Here is a 26,752-nt window from a genome sequence, read left to right as displayed (position 1 = left end):
CAAAATAAAAGCATGTAACAACAAAAACAGAAATGCCAAAATAAAAGCAGACAGGCTGCCATGTCACCAAAACTCCTTTCTTAAGAGTTCCTTACACTTTCAGTTTGTAGATGATAATGAATAACATGCTTATATGTAATTTCTGTAAATAAATCCCTGTAATTATTACATACTGTAGCTTTAAAGAAGTCTCAACATATTTTTTTTCTAATTTGGCTCTAGAATTTAGGTCTGCTGAATTATTTTTTTTCTTTTCTTTTTCTTTCCTTAAGCCAACCTTTGGTTCATTTGAATGCACAGCTCATTTTCTTCTGTAGAAGAGTAACACAAGAGCATGACACTGCCACCACCGTGTTCACCTGTGGGTTATGTGCAGTATATAATAGTTTTCCCATCAAGCCATAAAACCTTTTCCTACAGGTTTATTTTTCAGATAACTTTTATAAAAAAAAAAAAAAAAAACTGGCAATCCAGGTAGTTAAAAGATAAGAGGCTTTTATTTAAAAAAATAGACTGGCTAAAGTCAATTTTGTTATTATAAAACAATAAGAACTAACATTTTTTTCTCTATGTTGAAAACTGACAATTTTATGGGCTGTAAAACACAGCATGACGGATGTTTGGACCAACCTTCTGGGCCTTGTCCTCTTGAAGCCGACCTTGAGCACGAGCATCCTCCAGCTCCTGCTGCAGCCTCCTGCACTTTGCCCTCCACTGGCGAACAGCTTCTTGAGCCCTGCTCTTCAGTTCATTTCTACTCCTTGTGCTCTCCAGCAGCAAGGCCTCCATCTCCCTCCTCTCTGTCTGCCCGCGGATCTGAAAAAAGTGATTCAATTTATCAACAGAGTCCATGTTCGTTCTTTATATTAACAGACCATGTTTTTGTCTTTGAACCACGAGGCACCCTTAAAGAATAGAGCAACGTGATTTATGGCGGTTTCATTACCTCCAAGGCTGCTGCATGTTGAACTCTTAATACTTTGGCTCAGAGGAAAGGTGCCAATCGTGGCACGTTTTTGATTTGAATAAGGAGAGAAAGCGTTTTATTTGATGAAAGTGCTTCTTTTAAAATACCTGTATGTCTTTGAGCTGCTCCAGAATTCGTAGCTGCTGCTGTTCCCGTCCTTCCAGGTCAGACGATAATTCCTGGTGGAACGAAAATAGGTGGAAAGACATAAAACACTTGGAGACGAGATAAAAAGAAATGGCAGGAGGGTGGAACGGCAATAGGGACAATAAGTCGCTAATCCTAACATTTGAATTCTTTACATTTAAGAGGTGAGAGGTGGTCCAAAGAAAATCTAAACCACTCAGGTTTAGGTATGAAGACGAAGCGAGAAGCAACCTGGATGTCATTTTGATGCTTTCCCTCTGTTAGTTAAAGGTAATTAGTCACAGACCGATTAGTCTTGGATATAAGAAAAAGCATTTAAATCCATCTGGCTCATTACCCTCATTATGCTTCGTTTAAGTCAAAAAACAAACATTTCTTTCATCTATTTGCTCCAAGTATAAAAACCATAAGAGAAGCCCCCAGGTGATGCATGCAAACACCCAGCGTATCTCTAAACACCTATTCTGTTTCGGGGCAGGTGTGGGAGGCAGTGAGATCAGTCGATGGTGCCAAATGCTTAAAATGCAGCCATATTTTGGCACAGTCCTATGACTGATACTCGAACCAATCAGGAACACCGACACTAATGTGTCAGAGCCTCTTTGGTTTCTGCTGATTTTTTTTTCATTTACTTAAGTCCAAATACATCAACATATATAAGGGTGACATATTTCCTGAAACACACCTTAACCTGTGAGTTCAGTCGTAGATTCTCTCTCTCTTTCCGATCCAGAAGCCTCTTCAGCTCCTCCACCTCGCCGCGGGCTGCAGCCTGGTTAAGCTGAGCCTGCAGCTCCGCCACCTCTTTTTCCAACTTGGAGTTATCTGTACAGACACAGACTCAAATACTGATACCATTCATGGCAGAGGAAACTGAGCAGAAAAGCAGAAGATTCAGCTTTAACAGGGACATAAACATAATCTGTGTTTGGCTTTGATACATTTCCTGTGGTACGCTGAAAACCATCTAAACGTTTTAAGGTTTTTATAATGAAAATCAAGACATTGATACTCCTAGTCAGTAATTAACACTAGCCCTTTCTGGAGCCGAATCCCGACTGAAGATCCATCAGCCTGGGTTAATGCACGGCTTATCAGTGTGGGACGGCTCAGACTCTCCAGCCTAAACCTGACCGCTCACAGTGTGGGAGTTTAGGCTTCCAGCTGAATTACCCATCATTCAACATATTCCAGCCAGAACAGAGAGATGTTTTAATGATCCTCTTTATTATGTGTTAGGATAATGATGAGATTTCAAATGAGATTTTTATATTTAAAATGTTAAAAACTCGCTGCTGGAAGAGTTTTAGGGCTGCAACTAACGGTTATTTAGCAAATCAATTAATCTGTCTACATTCGTTTTGATTAATCGATCAATAATTGGATAGCAAATGGTTCGTTGAAGTTTATCCTAAATGCAAAATGGTTATATATATTTTTTACAGTTTTGATATAATTACTGCTCTGATAGCTAAAAGCATTAGAATCTCAATAATAAAGCTAATGGTTATTCGATCACTAAATAAACTGACGATTGTTTCAATAATCAATTAATTAAGATTAATCTAATTAATTGTTTCAGCCCTAAAGTGTTTTAAAAAAGACATTCTTGCAACACTGTCGTTCCAGTAGTTACATAACTGGTTCTAACTAGAGCTGAGCAATTGATTGTACTTGCAATATAACTGCAATTTAATCAAATTTAGATGTACCCAGTTTGGGTCACAATACATTTAACAAGACTAAGATGCTACATTTCTCCTTCCAGGCCTTTAGGTGGCGCCACTATCGTTAAAGCGGGTTTGTAGAAGTGAGCTTTTCCAGGTAAAGGTTACAGTAAAGTCCTGCAGCAATATACTCTGGACAAGAAAGCATGAAAAACTAAAATCCTACATGCTTGTGGTCAAAATAAAGCAGCGATCGTAATATTGGTTTAAAATAATCTCCATTTTGGCTACATTCACACTGCAGGCCTTGATGCTCAATTCCAATTTTTTTGCGAAATCCAATTTCTTTATGTTGCCGTTCATATTTCCAAATATATGCGACTTGTATGTGATCTCCTGTGTGAACTGCAGTCATACAACGCAAGTGTCCCGCATGCGCAGTAGAGGACGCAATGACGTCAAAGGCCAGCGTGCTCTTTTTTCCCGGAAGTAAACATGGATGGTAGTGCCGGCGCACATCTAGCGGTCTTTTCTGACCATAAAAACACAATCTTTTCAATATGGTTAAACATAAATACTGCTCTCCGCATCATCGTCCACCAAGGTTGTTGTTTTTCTTGCCGCTTCTGCGTAGCAAGACGCATAAAACTGACCTTTGTCGAGTATTAATGACGTTCAGGTCGGATGAATCCGAACTGGCCGTTCACACACAGGTCGCATTTGAAAAGATCAGATACAAAAATCGGATCTGTGTTGTTCAGACAGCCATGAAAAGATCAGATCCAGGTCGCATATGGGCCGAAAAATCGGATTTGGGTGACTTCAGGCTGCGGTGTGAGCGTAGCCTTTGAGTTTTGTTTTTTTTTTTTTATCCAAAACAGTTCAGTGCGAGTTCTAACATGTTCCCGTTTAACTCTAACTTACCCCCCCGGACTTTTTTTTTTTTTTTTTGTCCTTTCTGAACTATTGTGTTTTATAGCTTCTTCTAAGTTTGGAGCTGATCAAACCTGTTTAAAAAAAAAAAAAATGACCACACCCCCAAATTGGTTTCAGTTCCCCAACATAGTTATTCCCCTTTTTTAAGGAGTATTACTAATTTAGCTTTGTGACAGAGTGCTGGAAAAGGTGCAGATCATCACCTGATTGCCCCTCAGAAAGAAAAAAAAGTTTTTCATTCTCATACCAACCAGAGGAATGTCCTTGCACTCTATTCTTTAAAAAAAATGACTTTTTGTTGCCTTTCTGGTCAAAAGGCTTCTGTTTAAAGGGTTCATTGTGCCTTCAGATGCAGACAACCTTCTGCCACTCTGGACTGACGGCAGCACAGTTACTTTGCAAACTATTAGACAGAAAAACTTTTTTTCAGTAACAAGCAAGCCAATTAAATTTAAATACAGGATTTAAATGAAACAGATTCAATTCTAAAGAAAGTTGCAGCATAAAGTTATTTCCATTAAACATTACTTATGTACAGGCTAGATAGGCACATATGTTGATCTAAAGTGCAATAATTTATCTCTATTCTATTGTTAGACTACAGCCTAATATGATGCTCTATGATCCACTTCCAGATTTCCTCCTGTAAATATCAGAGACGTGGATTCTGTTAGAAAATGAATCAAATATAGGAACTAATTCAAAACCTGACACCAGTGTTGTTTTCCAATCCCAGGCAGGGCAGTCATAACACCCCTGCATCCAAACCCTTCTCTCTCTCTCCCCCTCCCCTGACACTCTGGTTACCTGACCCCTTGAATTGACCTCTGCCTCCCTCTCGCTCTGCGCTGCTGGCGTGCAGCTGAGAAGCCTCCATTTGTGTCCGGTGAAGCGCCATCTTCTCCGCCTTCGTCTGCAGCAGCTCGCCGCGCATATCTTCCACCTGGGGATCATCGGCAGAGTAAGCAGGCGTCTCTCAGCGCTGAGGGGGGGCGGGGGTATCTGTTAGGTCTCTTCACAGCTCGCTTCATCTCGTGTGGTGACGTTTCCCCCCTGTGCGTCTGCGATCTTAATCGGGTGGAGGGAGCGCAAACAAACCTGTTGAACGAGGGACTCCCTGCTCTCCTCTGACTGCTCCAGTAATCTCCTGGCCCTCCCCAGCTCCTGCTCCATCTAGGGCCAAAAACATGAGAGGAAAAGGTGTTTGGGAAGATGAAATGTCATTTCAGTCATTAAAAAATAATTACAAAAATAATTCATAGGAATCCAATGTCACCTACAAACAGGAAGTTAAATGTAATTGCAATGTTGAAACAAACATGATTATTCTAGTCTGTAATCCAGCATAAACTCAGTCAGACAGTGGATGAACGCGCTCTGATCTAATGATGGATGGATTTGGACAGTCACTGTCCTGAAGGATCAACCCCCTCCCTCATCTCAAATATCTATAAAGCATCAACTTTTACAGGTGCTGGTCATAAAATTAGAATATCATGAAAAAGTAGATTGATTTCAGTAATTCCATTTAAAAAGTGAAACTTGTATATTATATTCATACATTACATACAAACTCATATATTTCAGATGTTTATTTTGTTTAATTTTGATGATTACAAATGACAACAAATGAAAATCTCAAATTCATCATATCAGAAAATTAGAATATTGTGAAAAGGTTCAAAATTGATGGCCCCTGGTGCCACACTCTAATCAGCTAATTAACTCAAACCACCTGCAAAAGCCTTTAAATGGTCTTTCAGTCTAGTTCTATAGGCTACACAATCATGGGGAAGACTGCTGACTTGACAGTTGTCCAAAAGACGACCATCGACACCTTGCACAAGGAGGGCAAGACACAAAAGGTCATCGCTAAAGAGGCTGGCTGTTCACAGAGCTCAGTGTCCAAGCACATTAATGAAAGGATTAAAGAAAAGATGTGGTCGAAAAAAGTGTACAAGCAAGAGAGATAACCGCACCCTGGAGAGGATTGTGAAACAAAACCCCTTCAAAAATGTGGGGGAGATTCACAAAGAGTGGACTGCAGCTGGAGTGAGTGCTTCAAGAACCACCACACACAGACGTATGAAAGACATGGGTTTCTGCTGTCGCATTCCTTGTGTCAAGCCACTCTTGAACCACAGACAGCGTCAGAAGCGTCTTGCCTGGGCTAAAGAGAAACAGGACTGGACTGCTGGTGAGTGGTCCAAAGTCATGTTCTCTGATGAAAGTAAATTTTGCATTTCCTTTGGAAATCAAGGTCCCAGAGTCTGGAGGAAAAGAAGAGAGGCACTTCATCCACGTTGCTTGAAGTCCAGTGTAAAGTTTCCACAGTCAGTGATGGTTTGGGGTGCCATGTCATCTGCTGGTGTTGGTCCATTGTGTTTTCTGAGGTCCAGGGTCAACGCAGCCACATACCAGGAAGTTTTAGAGCACTTCATGCTTCCTGCAGCTGACCAACTTTTTGGAGATGCAGATTTCATTTTCCAACAGGACTTGGCACCTGCACACAGTGCCAAAGCTACCAGTACCTGGTTGAAGGACCATGGTATCCCTGTTCTTAATTGGCCAGCAAACTCTCCTGACCTTAACCCCATAGAAAATCTATGGGGTATTGTGAAGAAGAAGATGCAATACACCAGACCCAACAATTCAGAAGAGCTAAAAGCCACTATTAGAGCAACCTGGGCTATCATAACACCTGAGCAGTGCCACAGACTGATCGACTCCATGCCACGCCGCATTGCTGCAGTAATACAGGCCAAAGGAGGCCCAACTAAATACTGAGTGCTGTACATGCTCATACTTTTCATGTTCATACTTTTCAGTTGGCCAACATTTCTATAAATCCTTTGTTTTTATTGGTCTTCAGTAATATTCTAATTTTCTGATATGATGAATTTGAGATTTTCATTTGTTGTCATTTGTAATCATCAAAATTAAACAAAATAAACATCTGAAATATATGAGTTTGTATGTAATGTATGAATATAATATACAAGTTTCACTTTTTAAATGGAATTACCGAAATCAATCTACTTTTTCATGATATTCTAATTTTATGACCAGCACCTGTAGATGTTATTATCCTGTATTAAGCTCCAATCATCTGTGAAAACCTCTCACCAGCTTTCCTGTCCTTGTTGAAGGAAAACTGTTCCCTCAGCATGATCAACCACCACCTTGTTTAATCAAAGTGTAGTTTTGGTCGTATCAAGCACATTCTTCCATAAAGTTCCTTCATCCCCAAACTAATAGGGCATTTTTCCAACAATAACATTCTTCTTGTTAAGGCCAGATTTTTAGAGAGAACAACTAAGAACTGATAAACGTTCCCCCATTTGTTCTGTGGATCTCTGTAGCTCCTCCAGAGCTACGGTGGAGCTTTTGGCTCCCGCTCTGATTAATGTTCTCCTATTTAGTTTACGAAGACCGCATCTTTGTAGGTTTCTGGTTCTTCCCTTGTGAGATATTAAGACTTTTAAAACCAAACCCTGGTTTCCTGCTAAATTATTTCCCAGTCTTTCCTTGGTCTTCATCAAAGATTTTCTCTTTGCTGACTTGTATTTCATTTTATTTTAGTAACATCTATTAAAGGTAGGGCAATACAGCGACACACTTCCTTCTAATTATGCTGCATAAGTATGAGCTACTTTGTGTTTTCTTTCATATACATCCCCAAACATATTCTGCACAATGATACAACGTGGAGAAGTTGTAAGGGTACATTTTGTGTTCTTATAAAGGATTTCAGTAAATCCTGACACAAGGGGCAAACAACCGTGTTTTTTTACCTTTGACTTTTCCCTCTCTGCTCGTAAGAGTCTAGCTGTTATGGCGTCTTCTCTCTCATCGACTCGAACTTGGCTCCCCCCGACAATCTGAAACAAAATAAAACAAAAAACAAAGAAAAATGTGTCAGAAATTGAAAACTAGAAGTGCTGCTGCATTGCTGATTCTCTCCCCCTCAACCCACTTTAATTTTCTTGGAACAACACAGAGGCATCATGGTGGATGTGTAACATGAGCTTAAATCCCACTCAATCCGAAGCAGTCTTAGCAAGCCGTGGTGATGAATTACCGCCTGCTCGTAATAACAACCACCCGAGTGACTCATCATCTGTTTGATTCAGATCACAGCGGGCCCATCGGTGGGGCATAAATGTGCCCTCTGCTCTTCCCTCCTCTGCTGCTCTTTAGTGGTATAAGAGATGATTTTCCTCTTCATTTCCTCTTGCTCGTTTGTTTACCCTGGATTTTTGGACAAATGCATTATGTCCCACTACTTTTGGGCCCTGCTGGTGTCCCATTAGGGCAGTGTTCTGTAGAGGGATGCAAATGGATCGGTGGCTACTATCACTGCACAGCACGTTCAGGCAAACTCCTACTTGCAAAGTTGGTTTGCAACGCATATGACTAAACAGTGCCCCCCTGTGGTTAACTTAGAGAATGCAGGGAGGACAGATAAACCCAGACCAAAACAAAAAAACAAGGCAAAGATGCTTCAGTAATTAAAAATTTGCAAACATTATCATAACAACGTATAGCATGAATCATTTCTGTGGCTAAGTGGAAAGCAGCAATCAGTAAAAAGTGAACCTAATTGCAGCAGTCTCTCTGCTGAAACTGCTACAAAATGTTACATTTGTTTTCCTAATTTTAGTCGAGGAGCTGAGGAAAGAGGGACTCATTTGTTGCACAGATTATGACAGCACTTATGAGTCACCGTCATGATATAATGATAATTACAATTGATTTAACATGCATTAGTTAAGCCTAATTTCCCTTTCGGTTGCATTTCTATACCCTGAAGGGAAAAACTGCCGTTTACAGCCAAGTTTTTTATTTTTTTTGTGGCAATACATTTTGGCAACAATAGATCTACTCAACAGCAGTCAGAGTAGTAACCATGGTAACATGCAGTGATTCATAATTACAGTTGCAGGCAAAAAGTTTGTATATCCATCTAGATCCAGGGCTTTTTGCACATTTTTGGTTGTGCAAAAAAAGCTAGAGCTCAGTCAGATTAGAGGACACTGGAATGTTGATTAACAAGTTCTGCTACAAATTCTCAGCTAGGCTCTGGTTTAGACTTGGACTAGACCACTCCAACACCATAATCTGCTCAATCTAAAACATGTACTATAGGCTGAGGGGCTTAGTCATACTGATGGAAAGTGAAAAAGCCCCTTCCATTATGTTTCTCTGATGTTTTTCAGGGTTTTCTGTTATTTTTTGCATTAAGCCTATTACAGACCTCTAGTTTGGCCTTTTCTCATTTTTCAGTCTTAAGACCATAAAACTAGTTTAAACTAAGACTGCAAGTAACAATCCTTTTGGTGATCGATTAATCTGTTGATTATTTTTTCAATTAAAAAGTTAAGAATTGAATAAGAGCAAAAGTCTCCTTAAAGAAGATTTTTTTTTTTTTATTCAAACCAGGTGGTTTCTGTTTAGAGTATTCTTCTTGATTTCAAATAAAAAATGTTTATTTTTGGCATTTTGGTATAATTATTGCTCTGAGTGGGTTGTTCTTTCAGCTAAAGGCATGTTTTACAGTCTCTATACTCCAGTTAACAATTAATCGATTACTAAATTAGTTGATGATTAATTCAATAGTCAAATAATTATGATTAATCCAATTAATTGTTTCAGCCCAAGTTGAAACATAAAAAAACCTAAATTTTCATATGATGATGAGATTTTGCAGTGGCCTAGTCAAAGTCCAAAGTAAATCTAGTGTAAAATGCTGTGGCATGGTTAGATTGGATAGATTCATTCCATTAATAAATCCTTTCATCCTCTGAAAAATGCATTTTGTCTGTAATTTTATCAAAATATGGAGCACTAAGGAACACTTTTCTAAACTAGAGACATTATTGCAATGAGCTACGTAGAACATCGCTGTAACCGAATATACATGGTTTCTAACAAGAAGAGCAGCCGGTTCAGACAAGACTTAAAGAAATGAAGAAGAACTGTACTACGGAAGGAAAAGATGCTCTTTGGCCTAATGATATCAAAACAAAACAGGTTCCTTTGTTATACCGCATTAAAAGTAGTGAATTAACAAACCCACTGGTTCTTATTTCTAAACACACTAATTACCAAGGCTGGAGGAACCTTCTGTGACTTACAGAATGAGAAAGAATCTCTCTGGAGAGATCACAAAAATAATTCAGCTGTCATTTAGAAACGCAATTATATCACTATTTTCTTTCCCAGAGCCGGCCGCTCGAAAGGCTGGTGCCTTCTTGGAAAATTGAGCCTCATTAAACTATATAAATACTGGCAATGTGTAAAAATCACTCTGCTGCTGCAAAGTGAAGTGCTGCTGACATTCTTTTATCAGCAGAATTTCTCCATCTGCGAAGGAGAGAGATTCGCCAGAGACTGGAGACGGGAAAAAAAAAATATCACTATCAAAGTCCGTCCAGCAGACGTAGCAGTAAAGGATCATCTTTGTCTGTCAGAGCACCGCGTCGCCGTAAGCTTCAACCGTCACCGCTGACTTGAAGGATTTGGAAACCTAAAGTGTTTAAGCTGAATGTAGATAAAAACAGGATGTCTGGGAAATCTTAACGGAATGGAATTACAGTGACTTCCGAGTGCTTCATCATGACAACCACAAACTTCAATGTGTTTCAGCCGGTTTCATCCGCCAACACAAAAAAGTGCATCAGTTAAAGTAGAGGGGAAAAGGCAGGTGTTGTTTCTTTGGCTTTGACTCACTTTTCTTTGTAAATGAAAACCTAAAATCTGGAAACATTTTCAGCTTCCCTGAGATGGTCACTACCAGCTCTGCACGTCTACAGCCTGATATTTTCCCTTCTTCTTAGCAAAATAGATGAAGCTCAGCCATGTATTTTGCTTGAATCTGATTGGTTCAGATCCATTTTTTCAAACAGTGATGATGACTTACATTTCTCCATCCCCTCCACCCCATCAATCAACAGCTTTTATTCTAGCACCAGTTTATTTACCAAAATTCAACTATTCCAAATAAAATACACTGCAGAATAACATCCCCACAGCATGATCCTGCCTCCACTATGTACCACTGAAGTCTCATTGAACCAGAGAGGAAAACTTTAACCTAATCCGCTGCATCACTTGGTCATCATGGTGTCTTTTTTTACTCCTGAGGGGCGAGTGATTTTTTTTTTTGTTAAAAGTAACTGGAGTAAAGCTGAAGATAAATGCCCAGTATTTCTATTTCTAACATATTTTGAGAGCTTTTTTTTTTTTAATTCCCGACATTCATTCACCACTCTGTGTTGGTTTATCACTTATTCCACTAAAACATGTCTAAGCTTAAGGCTGTAACACTCAGTAAAATGGGCCATTTTGTTCTCCTTGGCTTCCTTTTAATCTCTTTATTCATCTTGATGCTGAATCTGTGTGGAATTGGTTTCATGATTCCTTCAAATTCCTTTAAATGTGCCGCTGTAAGGAGGCGTGACGAGTCGATAGAAGAAGAGGGTCACCTCCTGCTGGTGGTCGGCCCCATTCGCCCGCCGCTCTGCCCTTTGCTCTCTGTCGGCGCTCCTCCGCTCGCCCTGCATCTCCCTCTCCAGCTCCTGCAGACGTCGCTCCACGCGAGATGACACCTGCGGAAGAGGAATGAGGACGCCTGGGGTCAAGCAAACATCGCCGCTGCTGGAGCGTCGACGAGACTTGATTAATGACATGACGGGAAACTAAGGTGTGGGAGTGAAGAAAGGTGGGGAGGATAAAAAAAAAAAACTATGATGTCTGGATGTAATACACCCACCCCCCCCCATCTAATCGGGAAGCAGCACATCCTCCTTTAAAGGACAGTTAATACCTTTATCTCCTCACGTCTGCAGACAAGACGAGATAACAAATATTGCACATATTGGCTGTCACTTGGAGCAGCGTATCCGCCACAACGCTGATGCTGATTATGTGCTTGGAAATTAGAGCGATAGATTTGTTTTCTCTAAGCTTGTTCTACTCAGAAAGAGATTTATTTGCATTAAATATGCTTTAACGCATCAGCCCCAAATGTTCTCTACCATCTTTGGTTTGTCCTCTCAGATTCATAAGGCTAGAAACCAACAATGAAGTGCTGGAGATGAAACCTGCGGCCCAGCTCACCGTTTCCTGCCTCTGGGAAACCGTCATGTGCTCTGTGAGATTCTCCATCGCCCGCCTGGTGTCAATGTCAGACCTGCAGAAGAGGGGGAAAAAAACAACCGACTGAGAAAATCCTACAGCGGCTCAGAGAGATTCATTTTCACGACACAATCAATCTGAACGTAAAGGCATAATCTGAAGCGGCAGGAAAATAATTACACAGCTTCGGATGTTGAAATATGATGGGGGATCAATTTGTTCTGGTCAGCAGCATGAGGGAGTACAGATTTGATTTTAATAACTTCAAAATGTCAAGTTCTAATCTCTGCTGGAGGAACGATGTGCTGTTGTCTGACTCTGCTCTGTCTCTTCTCATTTCAAACAGCCCTTTTTTTTTATTAAAATACCTTTAAAGACGTGAGAATCAAAGATTAAAGGGAAACTTTGAGCAGGTTTGGTCGACATGTGGACCAACATCTGAAAAATCAACTCCATCAAGGTGTGAAAACTAAAGGCACGTAGACTCCATCCAACAGGCTAAATATGTGATTGGTGTGCAGATGGTGAGAGCATTCAGGTCATTTTAGTCAAATTTAGTCTCTGTTTTAAAGTTAAAATAAAATTTTGAGTTTATGTCAGATATTTCTAGGGAAGGAAGGAAGGAAGGAAGGAAGGAAGGAAGGAAGGAAGGAAGGAAGGAAGGAAGGAAGGAAGGAAGGAAGGAAGGAAGGAAGGAAGGAAGGAAGGAAGGAAGGAAGGAAGGAAGGAAGGAAGGAAGGAAGATATTTCTAAGGAAGGAAGGAAGGAAGGAAGGAAGATATTTCTAGGGAAGGAAGGAAGGAAGGTATTGCTAAGGAAGGAAGAAAGGAAGGAAGGTATTTCTAAGGAAGGAAGGAAGGAAGGCAGATATTTCTAAGGAAGGAAGGAAGGAAGGAAGAAAGGATGGAAGGAAGGTATTTCTAAGGAAGGAAGGAAGGAGGGAAGAAAGGAAGGAAGGTATTTCTAGGAAGGAAGGAAGGTATTTCTAAGGAAGGAAGGAAGGAGGGAAGAAAGGAAGGAAGGTATTTCTAGGAAGGAAGGAAGGTATTTCTAAGGAAGGAAGGAAGGAGGGAAGAAAGGAAGGAAGGTATTTCTAGGAAGGAAGGAAGGAAGGAAGGAAGGAAGGAAGGAAGGAAGGAAGGAAGGAAGGAAGGAAGGAAGGAAGGAAGGAAGGAAGGAAGGAAGGAAGGAAGGAAGGAAGGAAGGATCTCTGCAGTTTTCCAGGTTCTCTGCAACCCTGTAGATGATCAAACCCCCCTACTCTACCTTTGAGCGGACAATCTAAGTAAATATGCTTTACAGGCTTTTTAAACCTGCCTGTTTTTTCCCCTTTCACTAATTACTAAGTCGGGCTTAAAGAAAACAACCACTGTTTTTGCAGATACAAAGGCAGCATTCAGTAAATTCTGCTGTGAATAACCTGCAGTGTTGAGTAAAACCAGCAGATACCTATTCCTCCTGAGGATTTCTCTATCCAGGTCATCAGACAGCCTCTGCTGGTCACAGCGCAGATCCCGCAGAGTCTGGTGCACCGTATGAATCTATGAGACAGACACAGAGGCGTCCATACTGAATATAAAGCATGAGACACTGCTCCAAAACAGATCACTACCAGAATACTACACATTTCCTATAAATATGAGAATGAAACTCCAATACAGACAGTATCTAATCAGAATGAAGTCCAAAGAAGAAACGTTTAATCCAAACACTGGAAAGCAATCCTTGATGTTGCTGACTCAGTGCGCCCTCTTGTGGCGGCTTGGTGGCACTACAAAGCAATAAGTGACACTTGCACATGCTGGACTGTTACTCTTTACTTTGTCTGCTGCCAAGTTGGAATCCTTGAAGCGGACGCCAGCAGACTGAGACCTCCTCCTCCTTCCTGGACTGCTGCTGTAATCCCTGAGTGGAGAAGTGGGATAGAAGCGCTGCTCCTCTGAAAGCACAAAAAGTTTAGTTACAGTTCAGCTGATAAGATATAAAACTAAACAAAAAAAAGGAATCAGAATTCAGCTCTACTATATGGATAATTAATTATACCTGATCCGGAGCACGCCTCCAGGTCACTGGTGTGCATGCTAGAGGCCGAGGAACTGCGGACCCCATTGCTTCTGCTTCGCCTCTTTGTCTGCAGCTGATTGATTGAATCCTCTAAGCTTTCCCTGAGCTGACAGAGAGAGAAAAGATAACACACATTACTGACAGAACACAAAGACAGAAACCACCCTAGTTAGCTATGCGAACAGCGAAAACAGAAGTGATTCAATAAAACAGGCAGAACACGCATCCTAAATGAAATAACTGCAGATGAGAATGGGATAGTGTATTATAGAGGAGGGGGGGGGGTTGAAATTGAATGATGAGAGATGAATAAATAATGAGATAACTGCATCCAACTGCATCTTAATGGTTTTTACAAGGGGCTCAGACGCGCTTGGCTCTAACACTGATGCAGGTTCCTTTTGGGCATCCAGATATTGTTCTTTTTTTTTTTTCCTTCTCCTAAACAACCCTAAGACCCTACAATGGAACTTTTTATACTTCACACCCTTCCTTTTGAGAAAAACATGCCTAAATTATATATAAAAAAACACTAACTGTAACTAATACAGATAAACAATCTAACAAAGAAATGGCTTTGATTGCACAAATTGTAAGAAACGTTCTAATACAAATTAAGCCTGACTTAGTGCAGGAAACAACACCTGCTGTTAAAGTTTATTAAAGTTTATATATATTCAGCTTTCAAATAATTTAAATGAGCAAATGGGTCATTTAAAGTTGACAACTGAGGCAGATTTTACTCAGTAGGATGCTAAAGTTCAGAGAGAGGGATGATGACCAGAAAAAAGGACAACAGGGACAATAATCTCCAACAAGGGAATTAAAATGCTGTGCAAATCTGTCAAGGTCACATTTTATCCTCTGACTTTCTCTTTGTTTATTAAAAGTTTCTATTGGTGAAGCACGTTATCTTTCCAAAACCAATCACATAAACATAGAATATTGATGATCTTCTAAAGATATCCCTAGTTTCCATTGTCTACAATACCTGATTTTTGACAATTTAAAGCCAAGAAAATAATTATGAAGTTTGCATAAAAAAATCTGCAAGTTGAAAAAAATGTTATCTAAAAAGTTGTTTCTCTTTTTAACAAATGTTTATTTTTAATGTTTCATTTTTTGTTTTTTAATAAACTCTTTTTTCAGCATTAAATGTTTTTTTACAAACTTTCTGCCCCAGATGCACGTAGGTACCTAGACAGATGAAGAGCTGTGTACTGTGTGACAGATAGATAGATAGATAGATAGATAGATAGATAGATAGATAGATAGATAGATAGATAGATAGATAGATAGATAGATAGATAGATAGATAGATACTTTTAATCACCTTCAGTGTCAAAGTTAAACGTTGTTACAAGTGTATCATGTCAAAGACCCTTAACTACACTGAATTTTTAAAGAGTTGCCATTGAAAGCAAGGTTGTGCAAAATGACATTTTTGTATTCCATCAAAACCAAAGGAATAAAAACAAGAAAATAAAGTTAGATTTCACAGAGAAGTGTCTCACCAGTGTCATTGCTTCTGCCTGGTCATCTGCATGCTCCCTGTACTGACCCAGCATTCTGTCAACTTTGGTCAAGTTTCTACTGGTGTCCTGATGCATCAACAAGAGAAGACAGTTGATTTCAAGAGTTAAAAATAGAAAAAAACTAAGGCAAATATATTCGTATTGCTTTGTCCTGAGGCTAGGTGCAGATTAATGCATGCGAATATAAAGTGGGTGAAGTCAGTGCAGGTGTTTTCATCTTCAGTACCTGTAAAGTATTTGCCAGGGTGCTGATTTTATCAGAGAGATCTAAATTTCCTCCCGCATTGTCTCTGCTTCTGTCCCGCACAGACCTGCGGTGGGATTCACGCCCCCGGCCTCTGTGCCCCCGCATCCTCCTTTCGTATGAGTCCGACTCGCTGGAGGTGTCCATGGCTTTTTAGTGGAATCCAACCAGCAGAAAGCAAAGCTAACCGGAGCAACAACCAGAACCGCTAACTGTTTGCTCTAATGTGTATTAATTCGCTCAGCGGGGTGGCATAAAGGACAACTTTTTCTATAAAACATAAACATGGCATCGGCAAACTACATTGACGATTTGACATCTTGATTTAAATTAACAGATAAGATAGATAACTATCCAAATAAGGAGACAGCTCCACATTTGAGGCTGTATTTAATCTCATAGACCTCGTTGTTGTGAAGGATGCTCCAGCTGGTTAGCAACAAGTGGGAACTAAGGAACGTTAGCCGCCTAGCTAACCAAACATTAGCCATCTAATTAAACCTATATAAAAGCACCTAAGCAAAAATAAATGACACAAAATAAAATATTATAACTATACTGTAATGGCGGCCCGGACAGGTTTGCTGCAGCACAGATAACTAACAGCAGACGCCTGCTTCTCTCTGCTATGGCAACTTGAACTAGCCGCGTCTGAGCTGGGAAAACAACGGTCCGCAACGTTCCCGAGGAATTCTGGGAAATGGAGGCTCTGTACGGTGGAACTGTGAAAGAAGCTGGTATAAAAGGACTACATTGTCCGAAAGGAGGCTTTAGCGCCCGTGCTGCCGCTCTACAACAAATTAACAAAACCGTCTAAAAATACAAACTTATATTAGCAGTAGTGAGTTTTAGCTTATGTTTAAAGTTCATTTTAAAGATGAAACCTTGAAGAACTATAGACCACCATATATCTGAGGAATACTATTGTGTATTTATAAGCTTTCACACTTTACCCATTGTTATTACAGATATGAAAATGTAGGCTGGTTTTATGCACTTTCATGTGACAGACCATCACAATGTGCTTATTTCACATGGTTATATATGGGCATTTGGGTTCAATGTTGTAACAACACAACAATAGGCCCGTAAGCAACCTTATCTGGGTGGGCACCATATGAAGTATAACACCCTGTATTACCCATAATTCCAAGTCTTGGTGTAAAAAATAAAATACTCAAATACATTGTTCTTTTAGGATATTTATTGCTGATTGAAACATTTTATATGAGCATATTTTTTTTACCAACCGTTTAATCAAGTATACACAGTTATTAACATAGTAATTAAAAGTACCGCTGTCTGCTTTGCTATTGGTGTCGTGTTTAAATGGCTCACCATAATGTTGGGGTATAAATAAGGTCCAGGCAGTCATTTTAAAATCAGGTAGGTTTTTTTAGAGGAATTTTCGCACAATTGCGAAGGGGGCCTACCAGGTGTCAGTGACGGGGCCCCTAAGAGGCCCGTACGCAACTGCAGTCTCTGCTTACTGATAGTTACGCCATTGTTTAGATTTACCCCATTTACTATGCTACCCTTTAAAATAAGTACACAAACAAGGGCCACCTGTGGTCACCTAATTAGATTTGTGTAATTTTAATGTCTGCTGCTCCATGCAGACCTCAGAGGTTTATTGTAGAACAAATGTGGGAAAAAAGCAACATAGTGACCACGGGGGAGTTGTAAAGGTTTGAAGCTGTGGTGGACTACAAAAGCAGCATCATAAACTTTACATATGATAGAAATGTACCCACCTTGAAATAGAAAAAAGGAAGGGCACCAACCTTGTCAATCAATGCACACCCACCCAACAGACCTGAAGGCGATGAGCGCCAGATGATACCACCTCTATGAAACTGTCATAGTTTTGGTTCTGTTATGTTTTCTTTGAGTATTCAGTTTTACTTTGCTCATTGTTTTCTAGTTTTAGTGGTTTAATTCCTATTTTGTTGTGTTTTCTGGTTATTTTCAGGTTTTTATTTGTTGCCCTCTGCTGCCCTCTTGTGTTCTCCTTTTTCCCTAGCTCCTTTCCTGTTCTGCTCTGTTCACACCTGCTCCCAATCTGCTCGTTAGTCCTCTCTTTGTTTCGGTCTCCCATAAATAAATCTCTGAGTCTTCCTCATCGTGATAGTTTCCCCCCCTGATGCCTCCATGTTTTCTGGTTGGTTTAACTTTTTTCTTGTTGGATTTATTTTTGGATTTTTCAAAATCAAGAAACCCAAATGCCTCCCTGTCTCTGCATTTGGGTCCACAGACCTAAACCAAATCCTGACAGAAACATGGTAGTGGCTGAATCATGCATAGGGAATATGTTTTTTCAGGAAATAAAAGTGGATCTGGTATAAGAAGGTTTTAAAGATTACATAAGTGAAGAGGGTAGCAATACACAGAAGTAAACACTGAGTCTAATGTATATATGTGGGATGAGTAGAGGCAACATCGCAAAATATAAATAATTTAAAAGCTGTATTGGCGACAGCAGCGCTGAAGGAGGGGGGACGGGGATGGGATGGGGGTGGAGGGTCTAACTCTGCCTTCCTAAGTCCACCCTCTGGTTAATAAGTTGAAGACCACCTCCAAACCCACCACAGAGGTGCAGCTGTCCGCTCCGCAGCATCCTCAACCTTCTGGGCCCCTGCAAGGCGCGCTGAGCCCACAGGACCACCACCAATTTTCAGCAGGCGTGCATGTCGTTGCGGAGCAACTCGGACACCGGAGGCTCCCCCCAGCTGTACCCCAGCATGCAGGTGCTAACATGCGCGCTGCTGGCGCTCCTCAGGCTCCCCATCAGCTGCGCCGGGCTGCAGGGTGACTCCCACCCGGCCAGGGGCAACTGCTCCGAGTGGAGAGCGAACACAATCTGCTGCAGTGACATTGATATTCTCCCGAGGTTCCCAGCAAGCACAGAGAAACTGTAAGTAGGCGTACTAAACACATCTGTAGAAGCCATTCTGCTGTCTCTTTTCATGCATTTTGAATGTTAAAAGCGCTCTTAAACCCGAGGAAAAAACCATTACGCTATAATATTCCATCAAAGTGCACCCGCGGGGATTTTAAGGCCGTCTTTTACTAAGCAGTTATTCTCTTTTCAGGTATCATTCTGTCCATTAGTGTTAGGCAGGTTCAACTTTTTTTTTCCTGCTGTGCTCAAGCCTGACTAAACTTTAAGTTATTTTTGATTTACTGTGAAATGTTTAAGGGTCTTCAAAAAAAAAAAAAAAAGTTTCAAGGTAAGTGCTGCCTTAACTCTACTCCACTGATGGCACTGAATAATTAATTTCAGCACTTCTCACACAGACTCTACAGTAAGATAACATGAAAGCCCACTTTCCAATCAACAGATGACACTTTGCTGACTTCAAATTGATAGAGATAATTGTTTCTATTGTAAAAGCATTGACAGCCTCATGCTGTTTTTCCTGTTACCTGCAGAAATTGAACAGATGGTATCATCATTGTTGGAAGAGGGGCTAATCAGAACACATAAAGTTGTGTTTGTGGGTAACGGAAAATTCTACAGCGTTCCATGCAAAGCACCCCATATGGGAGAAATATACTGGGAAAAAATGGCATGAATTAAGAGCCAAAGTGCTATTGACAAGAGAACTGTGAAAAATCACAGTGCACCCGATTCTTCTCCCTTTTTTCTAAAAGCAAACTTCCAGTAACACCAAGGCAGGCTGCAGAAACATTTCTGACTGCCTGTTGGTGTGATGTTTTAATTAACCCAACTTTGTGGGATTGAATTAAACAGCTTACAGTAGTACATTTAGTTTTATTATGCAGACATTTTCACCCGTTTTTTGCTAAAGTTCAGTCAAAGTTGATGGAGGGTTTCTGTGTACATTAGTTTCAATGTCTTTCAATAGCTTCTCAGTGACATTTAGGTCTTAACTTTGAGCCATCCTAATATACATATTATACTGGAGACGGTCTGTTTAAGGTGGTATGCAATAGTAGATTATTGGGTGAGAGAAGCTCAATGTCAGACTCATCTGACTTAAAAACTTTCTGTTGCATTTTTTTCTATCCTAATGCCACACAGCTTGTAGCTTTCTTTCAACAGCAGATCTCTACCTCCCATCCATGAAAACCAGTTTTATGTCATTTCAACCGATCCTTCCTCCTGTGATCCTTAGATCTCTGTTTTTCTAGTAGTTGCCATGGGTTTCTACTAGGGCTGAAATAATTGATTGGTTTAATTGAGATTAATTGATTATTTAAATAATTGTCGACTAATTTTGTAATCAATTAATGGTTAACTGGATTGTAGAGACTCTAAAACGTGCCTTTAGCTGACAGAGCGACCCACTTAGAGCAGTTATACCATTATTGTAAAAAAAATATATATAGAAATTTTGCATTTTAGATAAAAACTTGTTTGTCTGTCAATATGCTCTATCCAGAACTCCTCAAGTGAAAAAGTTTTAGTTTCACCTGGTTTCATTTCTCAAAAAGTCTTCTTTAAAGAACCTTTTCTTTATTGGTAGACTGCCGTCACCACACTTTTTGATCTCACTTTAGACATGAGTCTATGACTAAATTATTATGAATTCAAAAAGCTTGAAGAGGACTTCATTTTTACAAAATGGTAGCAAGCACACCACACTGTCTAGATTATATATTTTATTTCTTCTAAAAAAGGAAAACCATCATAGTCAGTTCTTCCTTCTGGTGTTGGTCAATTACATGAAAACCATTAAAATAATATTTAAAAGTAATTTTAATATGAAAAAAATGTTAAAGAAACAGTAAGGTATCATTATCCAAGATACTTTTATATAAAAACAGAATATGTATTTTTTATACTAAATAAGACTCATGTCAAACCATTCTAACTTTTCTTGTATCATAAATCTCTTGCTAATCTTTGAAAAGCTCCTCTGATTTATTTTATTTCATAATTGACTTATTGACCACAGCAGCAGTTCTCTGCTATGTTGTCATAATCTTCATTCCTGCCTTGTATTTTCTCGCAGTGCCTCTTCATCCTTCAGCAACCCTTTGCATTGAAGCCATCACATAATATTAGCTCCTGATCACTGCTTCAATTCACTGACACACAGGCCCCGAGTATCTACTTTTATTTCCTCACATTCCTGCCCAAAGTTTACCCAGTACCCCTTAGGAGGACAAAGGACATTAATGCATCCCCTCCAAGCACTATAAACCGTTCGGGTAAAAATATCTCCCAAATAAGCCCGAAATAGATCACGTATTGACCAGTATATTCAAGCAAATGATGCATTGGGAACTTTGAGTTCTAACTGAGGAAAATGTGACCCCTTCTGACCTCATCAGGCCATGTCCATTGGTTGTGAGTTTATATTTCTGTACTGGCTTTCTCTGTCTGTGAGCTTATCTGTAAATGTTTTACAGTAAAAAAAAAAGTGTTACTTTAACACCTACAGAGTTTAATATAACTCCCTTTGAGTTAACATTAGGTCCAACTCCAAATTAGTGTAAGGTTTACATTATAGCCAGTGTTAGCTAAATTTATTCATTTAAGTGTCAAAATCAAGAAGACCTCTCTGAGACTGAGGAGTAATCTGTCAGGATTAGTGGATACTTGTATCTTGCAGACATTTAATGAAGAACAAAAAACAAGAAGCCATAATCTAGAACCTAGTAACCAAAAACTAGAGTTTTTAACTATAGTTAAAAAACAGTGGGGGTGAAAGAAACGAAGGAATGAAGACAATCCAGCACTGAGGAACTGCCCAAGATGTTTATATATGGAACAACATGGGCAAATCAGCAGATCGGGAGCAGGTGTGGATAGAAGTAACTAGAAGGGAGCTAGGGGAAAGGAGACTGACACAAGGGGGCAGCTGCTACTAACTCAAAAAATACAAAACTGCTTAAATAGAAAACAACTTCAATGACACAAATCAAAGTGTAGCTGAAAACTCAAAAAGAAAACTTAAACAGAACCAAAAAGTCCAGAAAGGGCAGAATCATGACATAATCAACACTATATAGAGTAAAAGATACACTGCGTGGCTGTTTTTTTCATTAACTATTAACTCCAACATTTGAGCGTATTTACACTCAGTATAGTGGTTAGTACTTTATGTATAGTAAAATAAGTTGACTCTGGATTTTTTTTAACACCCATTTTTTTTACTGTTAAGGCTATCACTAAACAAAGAGTATAAACAGAGTATGAAAATATAGCAGTATAACAAAGCATCTGGCTAAAGAAAGCTCAAATGATAAGGGATTCCTTTTTAGAGAGTCCAGCATTAGAGACAAAGCAACAGTTAACTAATTGTATTATTAACCAACTATTCTATTGAAGGAACAGTAACAATCCATTAACTGCTTAAGTACTTGATATTTTTTCTTATTACACAGTTGCAAAAAATACTTTAAAATGAACAATTCTGGTTATTCTGAAAAAAAAATCTGATACCAAGTAAGCTGTTATGAATCTTGGCTTTCTCTTTAAGCTATGCCTTCATAGCATGTTTTAAATTAGTATTTTTTTTTTTTTTTTCAAATTGAACAATCAAAGATGATGTCCCTTGAAGTCATATAGCTAACCGAAACGGTTTGGAACTGAAGTGTGTCTTTTTTTCCTGGATTTGAGCTTCGACTTCAATTGCAGTAGGACATAAAAATTATATTTAACAAATTCGTACCAATTTTATTTACCTTTTTTGTAATATTATAACACTTGTAATCATGATTAATAAAGGAAAAAAAAAACAGAGTTTCAGAAAAAGAAACAGAAAAATCTGCTGCTGTAAAGTAAAATATATTTTAGCCAAAAAAAAAGTTATTTATTTTAACCAAATGTAAAGTCAAGAACAGAGATCAGTTTTTTTTTCTCCTATGAGACCGCTGTGTGTGTGTACAGGTGCATTTATGTGTGAAGGTTACTCCATGTGTCAGTAGGAGTCAGAAATGTGGAAAGCAAAGCAAAACACGCTCAAGGTCTGCATGGCATGACACCTCTCTGAGTCTGGGCGATGCATTCAGGTACAATATTTACCTTTTACAGCACATTTCTCAAACACCCGCCGACCTCCATTCAAGAATGATTAGGAGGGGAAAAGACTTAGAAAGGTGGACAACTTCAGTCTCTGAGAGACCTGGGAGTTTTATGACTTAAGTGTAAATTTGATAAATCAATATATAAACTTCGATGATGATTTAATGCTCTTCCTGAAATTTATAATACAACATTCGGTCTGGTCTCTAAAAGTCGACTGATTTCGCCAAGTCAAAATTGCATGTTTTTTCAACCTGTATTGCAATTGTGATTTTATTTCGATTTTTTTTCACTAACTGCAGCTTGTAGATGTGTTCTCCAAGATTTCATTTTTCCATGAATTTGAAAGCTTGCTTGTTCAGAGTTACCCTTGTGTGAAAAGAGCTTACTTTGACTTGCATGCATGGATTTGTACACTAGCTATGTATTACTGTCCCCTAAAGGGCTGGAGAGAGAAATGTAATGTCTTACATACCTCTACAATCTTAAAATGACATTTTGTTAAATTTCAGTTGTATTAAAAATACAATTAATTGCCCAGTTCTGGTGTTGACCTGCATTTCATGTCTCTAGTTTTCCAGTACCGGCTGATATCAGTGACATAAGTGTATGTGCCTTATGTCAGTGCAGAAAAAATATTCCTATTAATAAGTGAAAATAAACATTTAATTAGGCAAACATCTTGCATATCATATCAAACCATCATTGGTAAGATACGAGGGACTTTATGAAAGACGCTTTCCAACTGAGAGGAGGTTAAATCTTTCAGAAAAGCGCAGGTTTTACATATGATATGTAATTCATGCTCTCTTAACTGCATAGTTTATAGTTGAGATTAAAAGGGACAAATCTCCTTGTAAACAGCTCCTCCTTCAATCAAATAAAGCAACAACAACCAACCTTTTTTTTTCCTGAGGTGGTAGTTTCTTCTTTAAACCCAGATGGTGGGTTAGACAGTCTTCTCTTTATTCTCGCAGGGGAAAAGACGTGCTGTTTCCAGCTAAGGTGTTTGGTGCCAGGATCTGCTCTGTGTCCCTCTGTTTGTTTGAGTTTGTCAAAGTGCGCACAGGAGGGCCAGGGTTCCCCCTCTGTCCACCACCAAACGGCACTGGGTCCACCCAGATGGGTCCGATTTAGACCTATAGTCCAGAGCTCAGTCTCTGAATTAGTTCATTGTTTCCCTGACAAACTAAAGGAACATAAAAACAAGCTTTGCTTTGGCTAACTGTTTATTGTTCTTTTTTTTTTTTCAAAAGCAGTATATTCTATATAATGCTTATAGTTGAGAAAGGAAGGAATGGACTTAATCACGTCTGCGTCTCCTGTTTAGCTGGAATTCAACACGACAGCTTCACATGTGGCTACAACCCTAATTTCCTTTAACACAGTTATTAAGATTCCTAAGACTACCAAAGGGAAAAATATCGTCTAAGATTACATGAAATACCATGTATATACAGATTTTTTTTTACCACTATATATATATATTTTAATCTATTTTCCTTTGGAATTATGTAGGACACAAAGACACTGAAAATTAAAATACATGGAAGTTGTTAAAATGTGAAAGATAAAAAAATAAATAAAGGACATAAAAATCCTAAGATAAGACAGAAAGCATATTGGAGCACTAATAGCAGCTAAAAAAAAGATCCTTGAAGATAAAGAGAAGTATGAAAATGTATCAATGAGAATGTACCATGACTTACATAAAGAGGGGCATGATGTATTTACATTAGGTCGGCCTCAGCAGATGGCTGCTCACACTGAGCCTGGTTCTGCTGGACGTTTTTTTCCTGTTAAAAGGGAGTTTTTCCTCTCCACTGTCGCAACAAGCATGCTTGGTGTGAGGGATTGCTTTCAAATCAATGAGTAGATGCAATCAGCTGATTTTCCTTAGATAGAAAACTTTGAACCAATGTGACTGTATGATCTAGTTGAACTATCTATGTAAAGTGCCTTTAAATGATAGGTTGTGAATTGGCAGTATATGAATAAACTGAACTGAATTTAACTTTTCTATGATATCGATCTCTGAAAGGGATCTACGATGTACTGGCTACCTTCTTTTCTTATTCCTTTATTTAAATTGGGACAATTCATATTGATTGACATGTTCACAAAAAGGTTCAATATAAATATTCCAGATTTAGCCATATAGGCTAATTTTCATCTGCTACCTCATGCAGGTTAATGTAAAAGCATGAAGGACAAGACATAAACACAACATACAGTACATAAAAGACATGTTTAAATTAACAGTTAGTGAAAAGTAAAGTCCATTAGCAACACTTGTTACTTAAATCATATTGTAGAAAAATACGGATACATACTATTTTTTATATATATGAAAAAGATGGAGTATACAGTTAATTAGTAAAATGTTAATAAAATAGATTAATGTGAATTATGTCTGCATGTTCGATTATCCAGGAGCCACTTTTTCTGATAAAGAGAAGTTTTCTCAGTGATTCGATGTTCCTGAGTTCTGTGGGAACAGTGTTTCATGTGTTTGATGCTCTCACAGAGAAGGCCAATCACCAACCCAGAAAGTGAAAGAAGCATCATTGTGTTTTTTGTTTTTCCAGGTCGCTCTCTGAAACCAAACTTTCATCCATTCCGGCGAATGCGTTTGCCAGCATGGTAAACATCTCAGGAATGTAAGAGCTTATTTTTATTTCTGGCTTATACATTCATATTTACCCATCTATTCTTTTGCACAAATGTCTCTCTTTTCCTTCAACTTAACTTATACAACTGTTTTACCCTTTGTCCCTCTACCCATCCATCGTATATTGTCTTTCTTGGTATAGTTGCTAAACTCTAATGACATGTGGAAGGGCTTTTTGCAGTTCAGCAGCAGGTTTTGAAGTTCACTAGTTACTCCAGTAGAATGCTAGAGTCCCAGTAGGGGTGGAGTCTATCTGTTAAAGTAAAATGTGACATTTGAGTGCGCTTGAGTCTTGCTCTTCATCTGCTTAGTCCATGTCCAAGTCCTGCATGAGTGGAGATGGACTTGGATGAAAGGTTTTCTGTGAGCCTCAAGTACACATAGCAGAGGTTTACATATATTGTCATAAAGTAAATATATTTCATTAGAAACAAAGGAAAATTTTATAAAAAGGAACTAAATGAATGAAAAACATCAATAAACTCAAATAAGCTTAATGAGATATTACGTTATAATGGATGGTTGTGAAGTAGAAGAAAGAAAAACACTTTTTTCTCAATCTTTCTACAAATTTAGAGACAGATAAGTGTGCATGTATTTTCATGTAGCGCCTTTTCTGTGCTCCATGAAGGCCTGATAGGGTTGCAGGAAACCATGAAAAAACAAATAGCATCGTAGATGAAATTTCCCAAGATTTAGGCTCCTGAGCATCTAGTCAAACCTGTAAAGTATTTCTCACAATATCATGGTGCTCCTCCCAAACTACCATGAAAGGAATAAGCAGCTAAGAGATCAATCAGATGAAGAGCAGATATTCATAAAATCAGGTGGGAGAGTCTTAAAGGACAACTAGTGGTTACGTTATAAGTATAAGTTATATAGCCATATGCTATGGAAGTAATATAAATAACTGCACTCGGGACAAGCGTGTCAGATAATGGATGGATGGATGGATGGATGGATGGATGGATGGATGGATGGATGGATGGATGGATGGATGGATGGATGGATGGATGGATGGATGGATGGATGGATGGATGGATGGATGGATGGATGGATGGATAAATAACTGCTGGAAGTCATGTGGACTACTGTCAGAGGACAAAAACATTGAACTTTTAGCCCTACAAACAAAGCCCTGAGAGATGGAACACTAAATGAAAACTGGCTATTCCCCTGAACACGGTGATGGCAGCATCATGCTGCAGAAATGCTTCTTTTCAGAAACAATAAGGAAGCTGTGTGAAGTAGATTGATGGACAAATGGAGCTAAGTCAAGGATAATCTTATTGTACTGTATTTTCTGGATTATAAGTCGCTCCGGAGTACAAGTTGCACTGCCAATAAAATGCAGAAGGAAAAGACATACAGTATATAAGTCGCAC

The 26,752-nt window shown here is 39.0% G+C and overlaps 2 protein-coding genes across 5 annotated transcripts in view; one reads left to right on the top strand and one right to left on the bottom strand.

Annotated features, from left to right (window-relative positions):
- Window positions 1-16,382, bottom strand: part of LOC119783500 (centrosomal protein of 128 kDa-like) — a 73,789-nt gene extending 57,407 nt beyond the window's left edge. For 2 of the 3 annotated variants that reach the window (XM_038285058.1, XM_038285059.1), the window contains exons 1-13: window positions 15,682-16,382; window positions 15,435-15,521; window positions 13,900-14,026; window positions 13,677-13,795; window positions 13,306-13,397; window positions 11,839-11,911; window positions 11,205-11,327; window positions 7,512-7,598; window positions 4,816-4,890; window positions 4,525-4,660; window positions 1,800-1,939; window positions 1,075-1,146; window positions 631-816 (exon numbers count right to left, since the gene is read on the bottom strand). In XM_038285058.1, coding sequence (XP_038140986.1) covers window positions 631-816; window positions 1,075-1,146; window positions 1,800-1,939; window positions 4,525-4,660; window positions 4,816-4,890; window positions 7,512-7,598; window positions 11,205-11,327; window positions 11,839-11,911; window positions 13,306-13,397; window positions 13,677-13,795; window positions 13,900-14,026; window positions 15,435-15,521; window positions 15,682-15,846 — 1,482 coding nt within the window. In that variant the 5' untranslated portion in view covers window positions 15,847-16,382. The remainder of the gene's footprint in view (window positions 1-630; window positions 817-1,074; window positions 1,147-1,799; window positions 1,940-4,524; window positions 4,661-4,815; window positions 4,891-7,511; window positions 7,599-11,204; window positions 11,328-11,838; window positions 11,912-13,305; window positions 13,398-13,676; window positions 13,796-13,899; window positions 14,027-15,434; window positions 15,522-15,681) is intronic. The other variant, XM_038285060.1, reaches the window with a different exon arrangement.
- Window positions 16,383-18,280: 1,898 nt separating this feature from the next.
- tshr (thyroid stimulating hormone receptor) overlaps window positions 18,281-26,752 on the top strand; it is a 34,240-nt gene continuing 25,768 nt past the window's right edge. For both annotated transcript variants that reach the window (XM_038285062.1, XM_038285061.1), the window contains exons 1-2: window positions 18,281-18,613; window positions 25,285-25,356. In XM_038285062.1, coding sequence (XP_038140990.1) covers window positions 18,387-18,613; window positions 25,285-25,356 — 299 coding nt within the window. In that variant the 5' untranslated portion in view covers window positions 18,281-18,386. The remainder of the gene's footprint in view (window positions 18,614-25,284; window positions 25,357-26,752) is intronic.

This window comes from Cyprinodon tularosa, unplaced genomic scaffold (assembly GCF_016077235.1).
Source record: "Cyprinodon tularosa strain WSP-4 unplaced genomic scaffold, ASM1607723v1 ctg206, whole genome shotgun sequence".
Classification (NCBI taxonomy): Eukaryota; Metazoa; Chordata; class Actinopteri; order Cyprinodontiformes; family Cyprinodontidae; genus Cyprinodon; species Cyprinodon tularosa.
The sequence above is the reverse complement of the archived record's forward strand: the minus strand, read 5'-3'. Positions and strand labels throughout refer to the sequence as shown.